Raw genomic sequence first — 17,833 nt, forward strand, 5'->3', positions numbered from 1 at the left:
ATCCCATTGTGTTCATTGTTCACCCCTTGTGAGACGGAATGATTCAGTTTGGAATTAACGATGGGGGCAGGGGAAATATTAAAATTACAAAATCTCCATTTCAACGAACCGAGAATTGGACGAAAATTGGATAATTCTTATAAATATTCAAATTACATTCATGTTTTAGTGGTATAATCGCAGGTAAAATCAAAGATCTTACATGGAAGATTTTACCTTGCTCTGAACTAAGCCAAAAGGCATTTCGCACCGATTTAATACATTCTCCAATACATTTCAAAATGTTATTGAATGTTTCATGTCGATAATTTGACCAATGCATCAATTCTTGACGCTGAGACGATATTTTCTGCAACTACCTCTTCTCTTCAGTCCCTTCTGTTCTTCTCTTCTCCTTCTCCTTCTTCTCTCCCCTCCTTCTGCTCTGCTATTATCTCATATCGCCTTCCCTACTTTTTTCGCATCTTATCTCCATCCCACTCATCTCCACTCCCCGTATCTCCTTTCCTGTCTTAGATTTCCGACTCCACGCACTTTTCTCCTCTTCTTTTCGTTCTTCTCTTTTTCTCTCCTTTACTCTACTCTCCACTCTTCTTTCATCTCGTTTTCCTTCTCTTTTCTCTTCTTTGCTCCATTTTCCTCATCTCTCCTAGAATCTGTTTTCCATTCTCCTCACTACATCTCCTCTCCTCGTCTATCCTCTTTTTCTTCTCTCCTCTACTTTTCCTCTTCTCCTCTCGCTTTCTCTTTCTCCTGTCATTTGTCACCTCTCGTTTTCTCTCACCTCTTCTCCTTTGTGTACACTCATCAGCGATGAAATGCTAGAAAACCTATTATTTTTCTTTCAGAAAGAATTTTGTCACTTGCGATATAATATTGATATTTTTAATACTTTTTATACACTAATACTTGTTTTTATTTCTTTCGCGTATTTTAAAAATATTTATTGTGCATGTGGCAACCCTGAAATTGAGCCTAACTCTACACGCAACCCACCAACACCTTGTGTAAATTGGGTTGCCTAGTTTAAAATGTCGTTGTCCTAAAACTTTTGAGAGACACTGTACAATGTCATCATACTTCCATATGCGCGCCCTTTGTCGTCCACAGAATGTCTAAGCCAGTGATTCTCAAACTGTGGTACGCGTACCCCCAGGGGTACATGAACGACTTGAAGGTGGTATGCGATCAGCTCGGAAGAGAAAAGTCGAGAATTCCAAGACAACAATTTTTCTGCAGGTCTGTAGAGCAGACTTCATAACTTTGACACTCAACAGGAAAATAAGGCTGATTTTGTCACTGACACTGATTTGTTTCATACGTATGTGTTGAAATAAAATAATCGTTCAAAATCTATAATAAACTAAATATGTAGCCGAATTTGCGCCTGAAAGTTTCAAATGCGCAACCAGATATCAAGAAACTGTGTCAGACTATGCAGGCACATCCTTCTCACTAGAAACCCTGACGATTTACAATAAAAACATCAAAATTGTGCTTGACAGTTTATTTACAAATTTATTTTTGTTCTTCATTTCTCCCAATAACTCTGGGGGAAAAAATGAATATTAAAGTTATTTATAAACTTCTTAGCATGCATGTGCTTCATATTTTCATATTGTAACTACTAATAAGAACAGGCAATAAAATAATAAGCCTAGGATTCTAATGTTTATTGTTTACCATTTTTCCAAATACACTCTTTCTTTTGCCACGATCCATGCAACTGTAACTGTAAAAGTTCTTTGTTATAGACCTTTGTGGACACCCTGTATAATGTAAATATAATACTGTACACGGTTGTTTCTTCAATAGGCTGTGGTGATCATGAACTTCATAGATTTCCGACCAGCTTCTTATGGAGACTACATATTTCCAAAGTGGGTGGACGTTGTTGGGTGGCTAGTAGCATGGTCTACCCTGATGCCCATACCAGTATTTTTCATTTACAACGGTATCAGGTCAAAACAGGTACGTCCCTGTAAATTAAGTTTCTAATACCCTGTAATTCACAAGTCCATAAAACATTATACAAGGGCGTGCTGAAAAGTAATGTCTCCTATTTTGTTGTGACGGTGTAAGGACATTTTGGATTTTGAGCAACCATGCATTGTACTCTCAAGAAGTTCTTTGTCACACACATTGAGAGTTCCTCGGCAGGGGTTTTCATTGTGAGAATGAACAGCCCAATAGGCCTACAACATCATACAGTACTGACGTTACACATTCATTGCCATAAAAAGCCTTCATTCTCTGATGAATGTCAATAGGGGGACTCGTTTTCTGCAGTTAGAAACTCGGTCACCACACGCAGTTTCAGGTGCACAGACATAGTATGGTTACAGGCTGCCATTTTCCTCGCTCTAGTTCAGCAACCCCTGGTGATAGAAATTTGAAACTTGGAATGGAGAAGGGGGAAAGTCTGAAGAGTACAATGCATGGTTGTTCAAAATCCAAAATGTCTTTACACCGTCACAAAAAAATAGGAGGCGTTACTTTTCAGTACGCCCTCGTACATTTTAGAAGTTATAGAAATTAACCGAATATTGGTAATTCTCATTCCGATAGAATGGCAAACTCATAAAGGTTTTCTGTCACGCCACACAAAAAATCTTAGATTTGCAGACAGGAACCTCAAATTGTTTTGCAAACATCAATCTTTCAATAACTCATTCACAGCACAGGCAAAAGATTCAAATATATTTATTGTGGAGTCCCGAATAGGATAGTAATTAACTAATTTACCGTGTGCTTAGTCTACTTTACACATTAACTTCAAAATATGCGTTTACACAAAGAGTTCCAAAAACTTGATTTTGTCTGGAATGTATAAAATATGTACATTTTATGTTAGTTTCATAGAAATATGTGCTTTACGTGCTAAAGGTAAAAATGATATATCTTTATGTGAAACAAGAATTCGAAGATTACATTGCAATCATATGGTCGGAACTCCTATAGAGTTTGGCCGACTTCCGAAGCAACAGGAAAAAATAAGGTAGCTGAACCCAATATGGTCTAGTACCCAATACAGCCTATTTGCTGTTTTCAGGTAGTTACATGGTTAATTCAACAGATGACGTTAGTATGTCATTTAGACTGTCTGAATGACTTGATTGAACCTGTTGGCTGTACCTATAGTGCAGTAACTTGAAGACAAAGAAACAAAATAGCTGAACCTCGTGATTGTGTTCTACGTAATCTAATATTGCATAGTTAAGTTATTACTTACTACATCTTTCCAGTGATAGGTGTTTGTATCTCTAGTACATATTATGATAGCTCATAATTTGTACTTTACAACAAAATACTTAGTTTAGACTTTAATCTAAAGTACTGTTTGTAACGAAGGAAAAAAGAACACTATGTAAGGTGAACTCAAAATGGCCTACATATGAATATACCTTGAAAGACATGCGCAAACGTGACATTTGTTACTCTTATGTTCACGTAGTGTGTGCGGAACTCAGGATGATGAAGGACCTTTCATTTACCCAGATTGTGATGTGTAATCCATGGTCTTGTGGTAACAAATTGTGACATGTCACTCCCTTGTTTGTTGGTTTCTAAATAATTTCATTTCTTTGTGCAAATCTCGCATGTTATTATTTAAACAAAGAGCAAGTGTGTCAATATACCTATAAAACAACATTGTGAATACTTTATTTACAATTTCTGTTGCATATTTTGATGTGAAAGAATAAAATATATGACTAGGCCATTTTGGGTACATATGTACCCAATATGGCCTAAACGTAACTTTTTACTAAAATCTTGCCTGAGCCTATGTTATTATTTGGAATTGACTCTAATTTTCGGTAAATGTCCAAAAATGTTCCCTCCCTTGAATCTTGCAATTAGCTTTACCTTTCTGACTTTGTACACCAATAGAAACAACCTCAAACCTTAAGTAGGCCATATTGGGCTCAGGCATCTTATGTTTTATCTAATAATCCGCTCCCTACTCATGACAATAATAAATGACAATTTTTCTAGAGAATACGGTAAAAACTGGTGCTACGTAAAAAATTATCCTTTTCATTTTCAATCTGACTTCCAAGAAAGAAGGTATACTCCTCCTAAAGACCACATATCGGGCTTTGGTTTGACAAATAATATGTTGAATTTACTGAAATCATATCTTCAGGGTAGGAGACAATATGTAACTTACAAAGAATCAAAATGATGTGAATATACTGTAAACTCCGGTGTCCCACAAGAATCTAATCTAGGACCTCTCTTATTTATTTTGTATGTAAACGATCTACCAACTTGTGTTAAAAACTCACAAGTTCTTTTGTATGCTGATGATATTAAATTGTACAAAGTAATTAATGGTCTAGACGATACAATAGATCTCAAAAAAGATATAGAGAAACTATATGATTGGAGCTGCTTAAATGATCTCACATTTAATACAAATAAATGCTACTTTATGCAACTAACGAATAAAATAAATAATTTGAGGTGTACATATTCAATTTTGTGGTAAATTACTACCAAAGGTGAATCTAATCAAATATCTTGGTGTTTTCATTTATTCTGCTTTGACCTTCAAAGAACACATATCATATATGGTAAATAAGGCCTACAGATCATTAGGTTTTGTTATAAGGAATTCTAGAGATTTTAATAGTATACATTGTATTACAACTCTATATAATAGCATAGTAAGAAGTAGACTTGAATACGCATCCGTTATTTGGTCTCCAATGTATAGATCATACGAAAATAGCATAGAAAGAATTCAGAAAAGGTTCCTAAGGTATCTCTTTTACAAAAAATATGATATGTCCCCACGACAAAATAACGTGAATTATAATAATCTGCTTGACATATTTGGATTTAAGAGTCTTAGTAATAGGAGGAAAATATTAGAACAATTGTACTTGTATAAAACAATTAACGGTGTCTTAGACAACAGCTCCTTTCTCGGTCAAATACAATTCAATATAAGAAAAAATAATCTGCGTAATAGAAATATTCTAATTTCTAAAATTTCAAAAACTCAGAAATATAGAAACTCACCAATAAAAACAATGTATCACACTTACAATATCCTTGTTGCAAACAACCAATGTGTAGATTTTTCACTTCCATTTGACAGATATAAAAGAATAATAGATTCAGTGCTATAGAAACTCTGATAGAATATAGATTGTTTAATATAAATGTTACCATTTACAGTGTGCAATATTTGTGAATTACGTATAAACATCTTGCCTAAATGTATGTAGATAAGTGTATATATATCTCATGCGTTACGTATGTTGTATGTTATATGTATTGTACGTGAATGAATGAATATGTGTTTGTATATTTCCATGTAATGTCTATTGTATTAATCAAACACAGTGTACGCCTTCTGTAATTGGAGGTTCAATCCTCTGTAGAAGTGCAAAGCATAAATAAATAAATAAATAAAAATAAATATCCCCTTTCGTAACACCTGGCACGCGCCTAAGGCGATGGAAGAGATTGCAATACAAATACAACCTTTTCTCCCAAACTTCAACTAAACTTGTATATATTTTCAGGAAGGACTGGGCTTCTTCGAATCCGAAATATTGCAGATTAATAAGGAGCGTATGAAGCGGAAGCCAGTGGCGAAAATGGACGAGGGTCATGAGATACAGAGAGCCTTTCTAGACATATTCTCCCTTACCCCTATAACCATCGTGTTAAAAGAAGACAACGATGAAGATTCTTATGATGGCATTTTCTGAGGCCGGACCATATATAGGATTCATACTAGTGAGCGTTTTTTTTATTTCGGAGACAATATTAAAAATATTAATGCTTTAAATGTTGTCTTTATTATCATCAGTACTAGCTCAACATGTACTAAAACGACTGCATCCCATTTCGTCTAATCCAGTTTCACCTAATGGCTTATCATCACCTGTCAATCAGATCTGACAGCTGTTTACCATTTTAGGCGAAATGGGATATCCTCCCCGATGGCGCAGTGGTAGCGTCGTTGACTTGTAATCTAGAGGTCCCGGGTTCAATACCCGGTGGAGGCACATAGTGGTTCGGATCCCACTATGAACTGTAGGTCCAGTCCCGATTAGCTTTACTGTGCACAAAGTGGACTTAAAACACCAAATCAAACCGTTTCGCTTAATCCCATTTCGTCTAAACCTGTTGGGACGGAAATATTGCAAGTAAGGGAAATTTTGACGGTGATCAACGTAAACATCAAACAAATCGGAACATGTGCCTATGCTAATTATAAACAGTCACATGATCGAAATAGTCAGCAATATAACCGCCGATAGCGCTAATTAAGGTAAGATTAGTTTACGTTATTATATTATTAACCTTACCTAACCTAACCTTAAGTGCTAATTGAGGATGAATTAACGTAACAAAACAGAGCACGTTGAGCAGAAACGAATAAACTAGCTGCTTATGCCGATTTTCAAGGAAAAAAAGCAAATTTTATTAGGGTATACATAAAAAGTGAAATTATATAAGACTTTCAAAAATTTTATACAATAAAGCATAAAGAAGCTGCTGAGGTAAAAAATCCTAAAAATACAGTTTGCTCGATATTAACGCCATCTGCATCAAACCTTCTAATACATATGCAATTCATATAATCAGTCTTCTTCCTTCTTATGAAAAAATATCCTGTTTTGTCTAAAATGGAGGACATGTGGTAAATCACGTCTTATGCTGATAATCAATTAGGCGAAACTGGACTACACGACTAAAACATTCCTCCGGCTTCTGAAAGGAAAGTGTTTGAAAATAAACACTACATCATAGTGGCGTATTTGCCATTTTGTGGCGGGGTCCGTGATCTCACACTCCATTGGTGTGGTTACTGGACTAGCAACGGCAAGTGGAGAGGCAAAGGTGGAATATTATTTGAAGGATAACCACATTTGACATTCCTAAATATCATACAAAATGCATATTTGGAATATTTTTACTTGCTTTCTTGTGGGCGTCGGCACTCTGGATTCGATTTACAGTGGTGTCCGAATTACTGACAGTGCTCTCACAAAGAGTCAAATTTGAGGCCCCTTAAGTATGCAAGGAGAAAGGGGAATCCCCCTCCCCCTCAAGTTACATCATCCTTCCTTATAGTTCTTCGTACTGTGGTGGGGAAACTCGATGTTTTTGTTTATAATATCCTAATGATTTAAGAGTAGCTGTTGGAATTTCTCTCACACCACCTACTCAGGAAATTTATTAAATACTACACCGTTTGTAAAGGAGAATATATGATCGTAAATTGAGCATAGAACTCCTATTTTGGGAAAGGCAATCAGTACAGAATTCTCAATGTATTCAACTTTTTAAAAAAGAAAAATTGAGTCATTGGAGGACCTCAGGGTCTCCCCATATAATCCTCATTGTATACATCTGTATCTTCGAATTTTACATAAAGCCAAAGTAGTATAGAAATTAGATAAGGACGGTCGCTATTTAATATTCGCAATTAATTTGCACGTACTTAGAACTAATTTGCACGGGTTTTAATTAATTTGCACGTACTTAGAATTTATTTGCAAGTACTTAGAATATTTTACATTTATGTATTTGCATGTTTATAACTTTTTATGAATATATAATTATTTATTTTATGAAAAATATGTATATAGAAGGTAATTAGAGGTACTAAACGCTATGCATATGGTTTTATATTTATTACTGCAAAGTATGTAATGTATAAAATGTTAATATTAATGTTTATAATATTGAAAATAAGTTTTCTATGGTTTATGAACCGCTATGAACGGTGGTAATGGGTGTAGGTACAGGTCCAATTACGATTGGGGACGGTCCCGGTACTCGAACCCGCGATATGTAATATTATTAATTAGTACTATGCAATAATTTCATTAAGTTATGAAACACGATGATCTCAGACGCTAGACAGAATACTGTCTCAGAATCTGAACTCCGCGCAGGTAGAGGAGAAAGGAATTTGGGGGAAGTGCGTTCAAGGTCAAATGACGTCACAACGTCAGAACAAACAAAGAACCCGATTGACCAATCAGAACCGGTTTTTTCAAGGTTAACCAGTACGCAAGAACAGGGGAAAGCTATGCAATACTGTAGGGCAGGGGAGGGATTCAACCAGACAACAAAGGATGTCTGGAAATGCGCAGCAAGGGTCAAATCTCTGAAGCTATGCGTCGCTTGTAGAACCGGTTTCCGCCGCCAATTAATATTCCGCTCAGGTTTGCCTTCAAGGCACAGGACGCTTTAGCGCAGGTTTTTTTATCTGTACTATGAAGAAGGGAGAGCTATTAGGGACGGGGCCTACAGTTTTCACCATTTGCTTTTATCACGGGGTAACGAACCTAGGACCCTTTGATTATTGATTTAGGTAGTAAATGCATGTTACTGTGTGCTATTTAACTTAATTTTGAGTTTATTTTTTACCAAACTTTGACTTTATGTCAAACATTTTCACAGCTTATCCTTATTTTTACAAAAATAACACTATTTGTACTATTCAGGCAACATTTTTTATTAAATTTTGGACTCGCAAAGATATTTTTACAACTTTTTAACTTATTATTTTACAATTTTATGTTAATTTTTTACCAAAATAACACTATTTGTACTATTCAGGCAACACTTTTATTAAATTTTGGACTCAAAGACATTTTTTAAAATTTTAACTTATTATTTTACAACTTTAAGTTAATTTTTTACCAAAATAACACTATTTGTACTATTCAAGCAACATTTTTTATTAAATTTTGGACTCAGAAAGACATTTTTTTCTACGTTTAACTTATTATTTTACAACTTTATAAAATTATTTTTTACCAAAATAACACTATTTGTACTAATCAGGCAACATTTTTTATTAAATTTTGGACTCACAAAGACATTTTTTCAACTTTTAACTTATTATTTTACAACTTTATGTTAATTTTTACCAAAATAACACTATTTGTACTATTCAGGCAACATTTTTTATTAAATTTTGTATTTACAAAGAGATTTTTTCAACTTTTAATTTATTATTTACAAGTTTATGCCTATTTTTTTACTCAAATAACACAATTCTATCTGTTCAGGAAAGACTTTTAGTTACATTTTCGACACACAAAGTGTGTGTTCTCAACTTCTATCTGTTTATTTCACAAGTTTAGGCTTATTATTACTCAAATAACACAATTCTATCTGTTCAGGAAAGATTTTTAGTTACATTTTTGACACACAAAGTGTGTGTTCTCAACTTTTATTTGTTTATTTTACAAGTTTAGCCTAATATTTACTCAAATGACACTATTTATATTATTCAGGCACCATTTTTATTACATTTTGGACTCTCAAAGACACACACACACACACACACACACAGAGAGAGAGAGAGAGAGAGAGAGATTTTTTCCAAGTTTACAGGATTATTCTCTAGTTTACTCAAATAACACAATTTAGATGTGTTTTGAATTATATTTTGGATGCAAAAGTATGTTTTGACAAGTTCTACCCTTTTATTTTACAAGTTTAGGCTTATTATTACTCAAATAACACAATTTAATCAGTCAGGAAGGATTTCTTATTATATTTTGGATGCACAAAGAGAGGTTTTCAACTTTTTTATTGATTTTTGCAGGGTATGTATTAATTTTTATTTATTTTGTTTTGTATCATATATACATTTACAAATTTTTAACTTAGAGTTTAGTATTTATTTAATTTTTTCAAAAACACTAAAAAAAAAGTAATTTTTGCTAAAATGTAAGCCACAGAATATATTATTATTATTATTATTATTAGGGTTTACTGATTTCCACTATGCTATTTTTGGTTCTGTATTTCTATATGTATTTATTCAGGGCAGGTTACGCCTGCCACGTAGGAAAGTTTGTTTCTTTTAGAGTTTGCTGAGTATTTTGTTACTGCTATACTAGGTAAAAGTTTTCTAAATATACCAGATAGAGCTCTATATACTTTTGTTTTTGCTATTTTGGAGATGATGCGATCAGCACCACTCTCCATCTGCTTTTTATTTTATGTACCCAATATTATTTTGAGGCTTAGTGAATTCTAGAGCCTATTTATGCAGGAGAGAGGAGAGAGGACTTGAAAATTTTGATCTCAGACAACCCACAACTATTTGTCAGTGTATTTTAAAGGATATTTTATACTTATTATGTGCCACTAGAATATCAAAGCTTGCTTAATTTTTATGTCTGTAACGCATTTATTGTATTTCTAGCTAAGGCTTACTGGATAAAGTACACGAAATGTTTAACATTTCAACTATTTGCTTTTATACGAGGGCAATTTTTTAGTGTAACGAAAATTATGATGTGTCTATGAGGTCTGAAACCCCTTTACCGAGGGTCCATATTTGGACGCTTACTAATATTGTTTTTTCCCCTTACATATAACAATTTAACAATATAATTACAATACGAAGTTAACAGACGGCTTAGGGGCCTAGGTCCACTTTCCAAACTTTTTTACTATTCTAGAAGAATTATTTAGCTTTATAGCCTTTTTCAAGGTATTTTTGAAGTATTACTGGCTTCTTTGGGTGCATCAACACTTGGGTTATTTCCATTTGGTTTATTATACGAGGTTTATTTTTTACTCTAAGATCAATATATGTCTCCGAGGACTAAAATACATTTATTGAAGCTAAAAGCTTAGGCTGTAACTAGGGACTTAGCATGTATATCGACAATTTATAGGACAACACGAACCTTACAAAGGATTATAGGTGACGTACGACCACACGCCATAGCTTTGTTAATCTGCAAGAAGCAGTTGCAACTAATGCTATGAAGATATAATGTTAATTTTTCATTGTTTCACAAGGAGGCTATTTTTTACACAACCAATATTTGCTTTTTCAAGTAACTACATGTACCAGAAGCACACATGCCAACACTAACTAGATTTTGATTTATACTATCTCAGGTGCTAAATGTATCAAGAACACTGATTGTATATATTTTTGAGAATCCAACTATATCAGGATTTTTCTATGTAAGTATATTTTTATTGACTGGCTTATTTAACAGATCAAACAGAAAGACGGCAAAATTCACTAAATGTAGGTGATTGCATGAAAATAACTAGATCAAGGGGTGACCAACAGTGAGCTGAATGTATATATAGAGGGTTGCGATCTATTATTCTCACCTTCGCTGGATTGGCGAAGGAACGCACTTGTGGGCGGTAGAACCTGAACGGGCTCCACCATGGCATCGGAGACTCGAAGCAGATGTTTTGGAGGATGAACCCAAGTAGGGTCATAGGCGCTACGACCAATTTGGTCATTGCTTTTTATATGAGGAACCAATTTGGCCCACTCCCAAAATTAACTTAGATTGCTTATAACTTATGAAATTTGAAGTCTGCACAAGATCCGATGACAAAATCTAAAATTGTAACAACCCTGCCAGGGACTTGAACCCTGGACAGATAGGTTAAAAGCCTAGCGCTATACAAACTAAGCTACCTGCATTTTTAAAAAGTTAGTTATGTTAAGAAATATATTGAAACACCTGAGAACACTCTTGGTCTGGTTCGACAGAGAAGGAGACAACATTTCCAAATTTTTACAGACTGGGTGTATTTTTCCACTATAGAGGCCTTCACTATATGTAATTCGAAACGCTAAAGTTCAGCTAGCTTCCAAAATTGAGGTAAAAATTGTGTTTGGCGAGATTAACAAGTTACAATTATATCCAGTTACGGACAAATAAAGCTAAAAGTCTAAGATTTGCTGTACTAGCCAAGTTTTAGTAACATTTTCTTCACTTTAGTACAAATATCAAAGAAATAGGTATATTTTATTTATAATTTGACAAAATGTACTAGAATTTAATTCACAAAGTTAGGTAAAAAACAGTATTTTTTTAAAAATATTGTTACTGCCTTCAAATTTTATGTTATTTAGCCACTATCAACTGGTTTACACTGCTTGGCATTCTTTAAATAGGAAAAGAAGAAATTATTTGTTTAGTATTTTTACTACTTTATATTTATTTAAGAAAACAATTCTACACTTTAACTTAATTTTAACAAATTGTTACTAATTTATATATCAAAGTTATGTTATTTAGAGTGCATAAAGGCGTATAAAGTTAATATGTGTACTTATCAGTTCAACTAACAATTATATTTTACACACAAAAGATACAGTTAAATTACTTGAATCAGAGAATAATATTTTACAGTAATTGATTCATTCAGCACTAGTCAGTACTTTTATGCATCAGAAAGTTTTCTTAATTTTCTATTACGCATGCTATTTTGGGCTATTCTTAAAATGTATTTCTAGGGCAAACTGGTTTAATTTTCTGCTTATAATGCAAAGTTGACAGTTTTCGCACAATGCATTGCACATTTGTTATATTCTCTACGTACAGTGGGATCCATGAGTATTACCTTGCAAATTGTCCATCACCATGTTCGTGCACTTTATTTGACCCAATAAGAGCTTCAAGAATTAAAAGAAAACTCAAAACAAGCTGTTGACAACTTCTGTATAGCTCGACCACAAGGAAAAAAACCTTCCGTCCAAAGCGTTCGCGCAACTTCCCTGCAGTTATCGGTGTTCGGCGCAGTGTTGCCAGGTAAGATTTGAAAAATTTGGGAGATTGTTCCTTGGGAAACCAGAAGATCTGCTACAAAATCCGTTGATCTAATAGTAGCGGATGAAGGACGTTCTTGGGGGGGTGAAGGCGAGTGGCGCGCATTGTTTACGGTGTAAACGTCACAGATACTTTTGTAACAATGGTGCTAAACCCAGCACCCTGTGTTTGGCGAAAATAAACCGAAGATCTCCATTTCAGGAGTGGACATGTTTCAAACAAAAGAAAGTAAACCGCCCGAGGGAACCGACCAACATCTTTCACCTCTTCCGCATTTTCCGGTTAGAGGGTGCGTGGAAAGACCCTCAAATTTGCCCTTTCTCAGCACCGACACAAGGGGTTTGCGATGCCTCTATTATCGCGAGGAATTTTTATGACAGCAAATGTTAGAAAGTTGTGTTCACAGATGAAGCTAACGTGCCGCCGATTTTCCATAATCTTTCAAGTCGAATGCTAACAATAACAAATCAGTTTGCCTTCTGCTGGTGTTCGGTGTACACGTACAGCTATCGATAGGGGTGGGCACGCGTCCTGCACCATAATGAGAAAATGCATTACGTATGTGAAATATATTTGGTGAAGTAGACAGCATGTCTTCCTCAATAATTCAAGATAGCAACGCTTATGCTAGGGTGCCACTCATCCTAGATATATATACACACACACACACACCCAAAACACATACATGTATAACATAAGTTGCCCACGCTAAGAAGTCAGTGTTTCTACCTCGTAAGGAAAGGACGTTTCACTGTGTTTGCGTCACTTCATCCATTTCATCAGTTTTTCATTCATCCATATTGTCGTACTTACCCGTAGAGGCACAAAAGCGACGTAAAATAACTAAAATAGTAATAGAGTTTAGGGTGGGATAAAATACAGCCATCTAAAATAGTAATATAATACAAGTAATAAAATAATGTCCTAGTGCAATTGAATAGCGTTTGACATAATTTCACAGTTCAAACAGCACTTTTCACGGCTGAGTGGAGTTCCACTCCACATCTCCCCTTCATGTTCAAGTAAGATGAGCAGTAAACGTGTTTTTAAGCTGGCCGTTGGAGGTTCCATAGCAATAGTTTATTAAGGAATTCTCCCGAGAAATCAAAAGGCCTGGCAACGCTGACGTGAGCCAGCGCGAATGTTGCTTCCCCCTGCTCTTTCTTGCACCCGCCGGCGCGATGTGCTTCTGCGCAGGATTTTTTGCTTGTGGTTCCACTATACCAGCATACCTAAAAATCCATCACTTAAAAACACATAGGATGTAAGAGAAAAATTAATGAAAATAGTCATGGACAATTTGCACGGTAATACTCATGGATCCCACTGTACAATCCAAATATTATGCTTATTTAATGTATAACTAACTAACTCTCTACCCTTCTTAAACCCGAAGTTTCATGGCTGCAGCAACACATGCCTTTCATCTGTCCCTGTTCTGAGCAAGATCTATATACTCCTTTCCTTCCCCACCAATTTCCTTTAGGTCCATCTCTACATTATCCCTCCATCTTTGTTTTGGTCTTCCTATTGATTTTTTACCATCAGGTTTCCCAACAAGAATCCTGTATACTCTTCTTTCCTCTCCCATTTGTACCACATGATCTACACACCTAAGTCTTTTTGATTTAATCATTCTAATAATATCTGGACATGAATACAAATTATGTACTTCTAATTTATGTAACCTTCTCCACTCATTTGTCTCCTCATCTGTTTTAGGCCCAAATATTTTCCTAAGGATTTTATTTTCAAATAGTCTCAATTTATGTTCCTTTTTCAATCTAAGGGACCAGGTTTATTTACTGTATTTAACTTTTATTTTTTGTAATTAACAAAAATTAAAAGCTTATACTGTAGTTATTATATCTTTTTCTATCAGCTTATTTTGAAATTAATATTATTAGTTATAGTCTTTGATTTATAACTATATTGCTTTTTTATCAATTTATCTAAGAGTACACGCAGACAAACACATGTGTACACACGTTTATGTAAATAGATATGCCTTTTTTCAATATTTTAGTATGAAGATTGCACTTCAGCTATTTAAGCAAGGGTAGGAAAGGTAGGATTTCTGAGAATTTGTTGCAGGATTTTGTTGTCCAAGTATAGATGAGAACTGAGCTGGGAGACTGTTTTGAACATTTACAATCAATAAAAACTACTTGAAATAGGAAAACTGTCTACAGTCTCACAAAGTTGATGTGAAATAAGAGCAAAACTTAGAAGCATGCACAGTCAATAGTGCTCAATTTGCATACAGTTCACATGCAAACTCTCATGAAAATGTTCAAAACAGTCTCCCAGCTCAGTTCTCATCTATACTTGGACAACAAAATCCTGCAACAAATTCTCAGAAATCCTACCTTTCCTACCCTTGCTTAAATAGCTGAAGTGCAATCTTCATACTAAAATATTGAAAAAAGGCATATCTATTTACATAAACGTGTGTACACATGTGTTTGTCTGCGTGTACTCTTAGATAAATTGATAAAAAAGCAATATAGTTATAAATCAAAGACTATAACTAATAATATTAATTTCAAAATAAGCTGATAGAAAAAGATATAATAACTACAGTATAAGCTTTTAATTTTTGTTAATTACAAAAAATAAAAGTTAAATACAGTAAATAAACCTGGTCCCTTAGATTGAAAAAGGAACATAAATTGAGACTATTTGAAAATAAAATCCTTAGGAAAATATTTGGGCCTAAAACAGATGAGGAGACAAATGAGTGGAGAAGGTTACATAAATTAGAAGTACATAATTTGTATTCATGTCCAGATATTATTAGAATGATTAAATCAAAAAGACTTAGGTGTGTAGATCATGTGGTACAAATGGGAGAGGAAAGAAGAGTATACAGGATTCTTGTTGGGAAACCTGATGGTAAAAAATCAATAGGAAGACCAAAACAAAGATGGAGGGATAATGTAGAGATGGACCTAAAGGAAATTGGTGGGGAAGGAAAGGAGTATATAGATCTTGCTCAGAACAGGGACAGATGAAAGGCATGTGTTGCTGCAGCCATGAAACTTCGGGTTTAAGAAGGGTAGAGAGTTAGTTAGTTATACATTAAATAAGCATAATATTTGGATTGTACAGTGGGATCCATGAGTATTACAGTGCAAATTGTCCATCACCATGTTCGTTCCCTTTATTTGACCCAACAAGAGCTTCAATCATTGAAACAAAACTGAAAACAAGCTGTTGACAACTTCTGTACCAGTATACATAAAAATCCATCGCTTAAAAACACACAGGATGTAAGAGAAAAATTAATGAAAATAGTCATGGACAATTTGCAAGGTAATACTCATGGATCCCACTGTACGTAGAGAATATAACAAATGTACAATGCATTGTGCGAAAACTGTCAACTTTGCATTATAAGCAGAAAATTAAACCAGTTTGCCCTAGAAATACATTTTAAGAATAGCCCAAAATAGCATGCGTAATAGAAAATTAAGAAAACTTTCTGATGCATAAAAGTACTGACTAGTGCTGAATGAATCAATTACTGTAAAATATTATTCTCTGATTCAAGTAATTTAACTGTATCTTTTGTGTGTAAAATATAATTGTTAGTTGAACTGATAAGTACAAATATTAACTTTATACGCCTTTATGCACTCTAAATAACATAACTTTGATATATAAATTAGTAACAATTTGTTAAAATTAGTTAAAGTGTAGAATTGTTTTCTTAAATAAATATAAAGTAGTAAAAATACTAAACAAATAATTTCTTCTTTTCCTATTTAAAGAATGCCAAGCAGTGTAAACCAGTTGATAGTGGCTAAATAACATAAAATTTGAAGGCAGTAACAATATTTTTAAAAAAATACTGTTTTTTACCTAACTTTGTGAATTAAATTCTAGTACATTTTGTCAAATTATAAATAAAATATACCTATTTCTTTGATATTTGTACTAAAGTGAAGAAAATGTTACTAAAACTTGGCTAGTACAGCAAATCTTAGACTTTTAGCTTTATTTGTCCGTAACTGGATATAATTGTAACTTGTTAATCTCGCCAAACACAATTTTTACCTCAATTTTGGAAGCTAGCTGAACTTTAGCGTTTCGAATTACATATAGTGAAGGCCTCTATAGTGGAAAAATACACCCAGTCTGTAAAAATTTGGAAATGTTGTCTCCTTCTCTGTCGAACCAGACCAAGAGTGTTCTCAGGTGTTTCAATATATTTCTTAACATAACTAACTTTTTAAAAATGCAGGTAGCTTAGTTTGTATAGCGCTAGGCTTTTAACCTATCTGTCCAGGGTTCAAGTCCCTGGCAGGGTTGTTACAATTTTAGATTTTGTCATCGGATCTTGTGCAGACTTCAAATTTCATAAGTTATAAGCAATCTAAGTTAATTTTGGGAGTGGGCCAAATTGGTTCCTCATATAAAAAGCAATGACCAAATTGGTCGTAGCGCCTATGACCCTACTTGGGTTCATCCTCCAAAACATCTGCTTCGAGTCTCCGATGCCATGGTGGAGCCCGTTCAGGTTCTACCGCCCACAAGTGCGTTCCTTCGCCAATCCAGCGAAGGTGAGAATAATAGATCGCAACCCTCTATATATACATTCAGCTCACTGTTGGTCACCCCTTGATCTAGTTATTTTCATGCAATCACCTACATTTAGTGAATTTTGCCGTCTTTCTGTTTGATCTGTTAAATAAGCCAGTCAATAAAAATATACTTACATAGAAAAATCCTGATATAGTTGGATTCTCAAAAATATATACAATCAGTGTTCTTGATACATTTAGCACCTGAGATAGTATAAATCAAAATCTAGTTAGTGTTGGCATGTGTGCTTCTGGTACATGTAGTTACTTGAAAAAGCAAATATTGGTTGTGTAAAAAATAGCCTCCTTGTGAAACAATGAAAAATTAACATTATATCTTCATAGCATTAGTTGCAACTGCTTCTTGCAGATTAACAAAGCTCTGGCGTGTGGTCGTACGTCACCTATAATCCTTTGTAAGGTTCGTGTTGTCCTATAAATTGTCGATATACATGCTAAGTCCCTAGTTACAGCCTAAGCTTTTAGCTTCAATAAATGTATTTTAGTCCTCGGAGACATATATTGATCTTAGAGTAAAAAATAAACCTCGTATAATAAACCAAATGGAAATAACCCAAGTGTTGATGCACCCAAAGAAGCCAGTAATACTTCAAAAATACCTTGAAAAAGGCTATAAAGCTAAATAATTCTTCTAGAATA

The 17,833-nt window shown here is 34.3% G+C and overlaps 1 protein-coding gene across 2 annotated transcripts in view; it reads left to right on the forward strand.

Moving 5' to 3' along the window:
- LOC145988337 (sodium-dependent dopamine transporter-like) overlaps positions 1–5,800 on the forward strand; it is a 37,887-nt gene extending 32,087 nt beyond the window's left edge. Inside the window, exons 11-12 of one of the 2 annotated variants that reach the window (XM_083123205.1) lie at positions 1,816–1,971; positions 5,538–5,800. In XM_083123205.1, coding sequence (XP_082979331.1) covers positions 1,816–1,971; positions 5,538–5,726 — 345 coding nt within the window. In that variant the 3' untranslated portion in view covers positions 5,727–5,800. The remainder of the gene's footprint in view (positions 1–1,815; positions 1,972–5,537) is intronic. The other variant, XM_083123206.1, reaches the window with a different exon arrangement.
- The last annotated feature ends 12,033 nt before the right edge of the window (positions 5,801–17,833 follow it).

This window comes from Lepisma saccharinum, chromosome 5, assembly GCF_977018435.1.
Source record: "Lepisma saccharinum chromosome 5, izLepSacc3.1, whole genome shotgun sequence".
NCBI lineage: Eukaryota > Metazoa > Arthropoda > Insecta > Zygentoma > Lepismatidae > Lepisma > Lepisma saccharinum.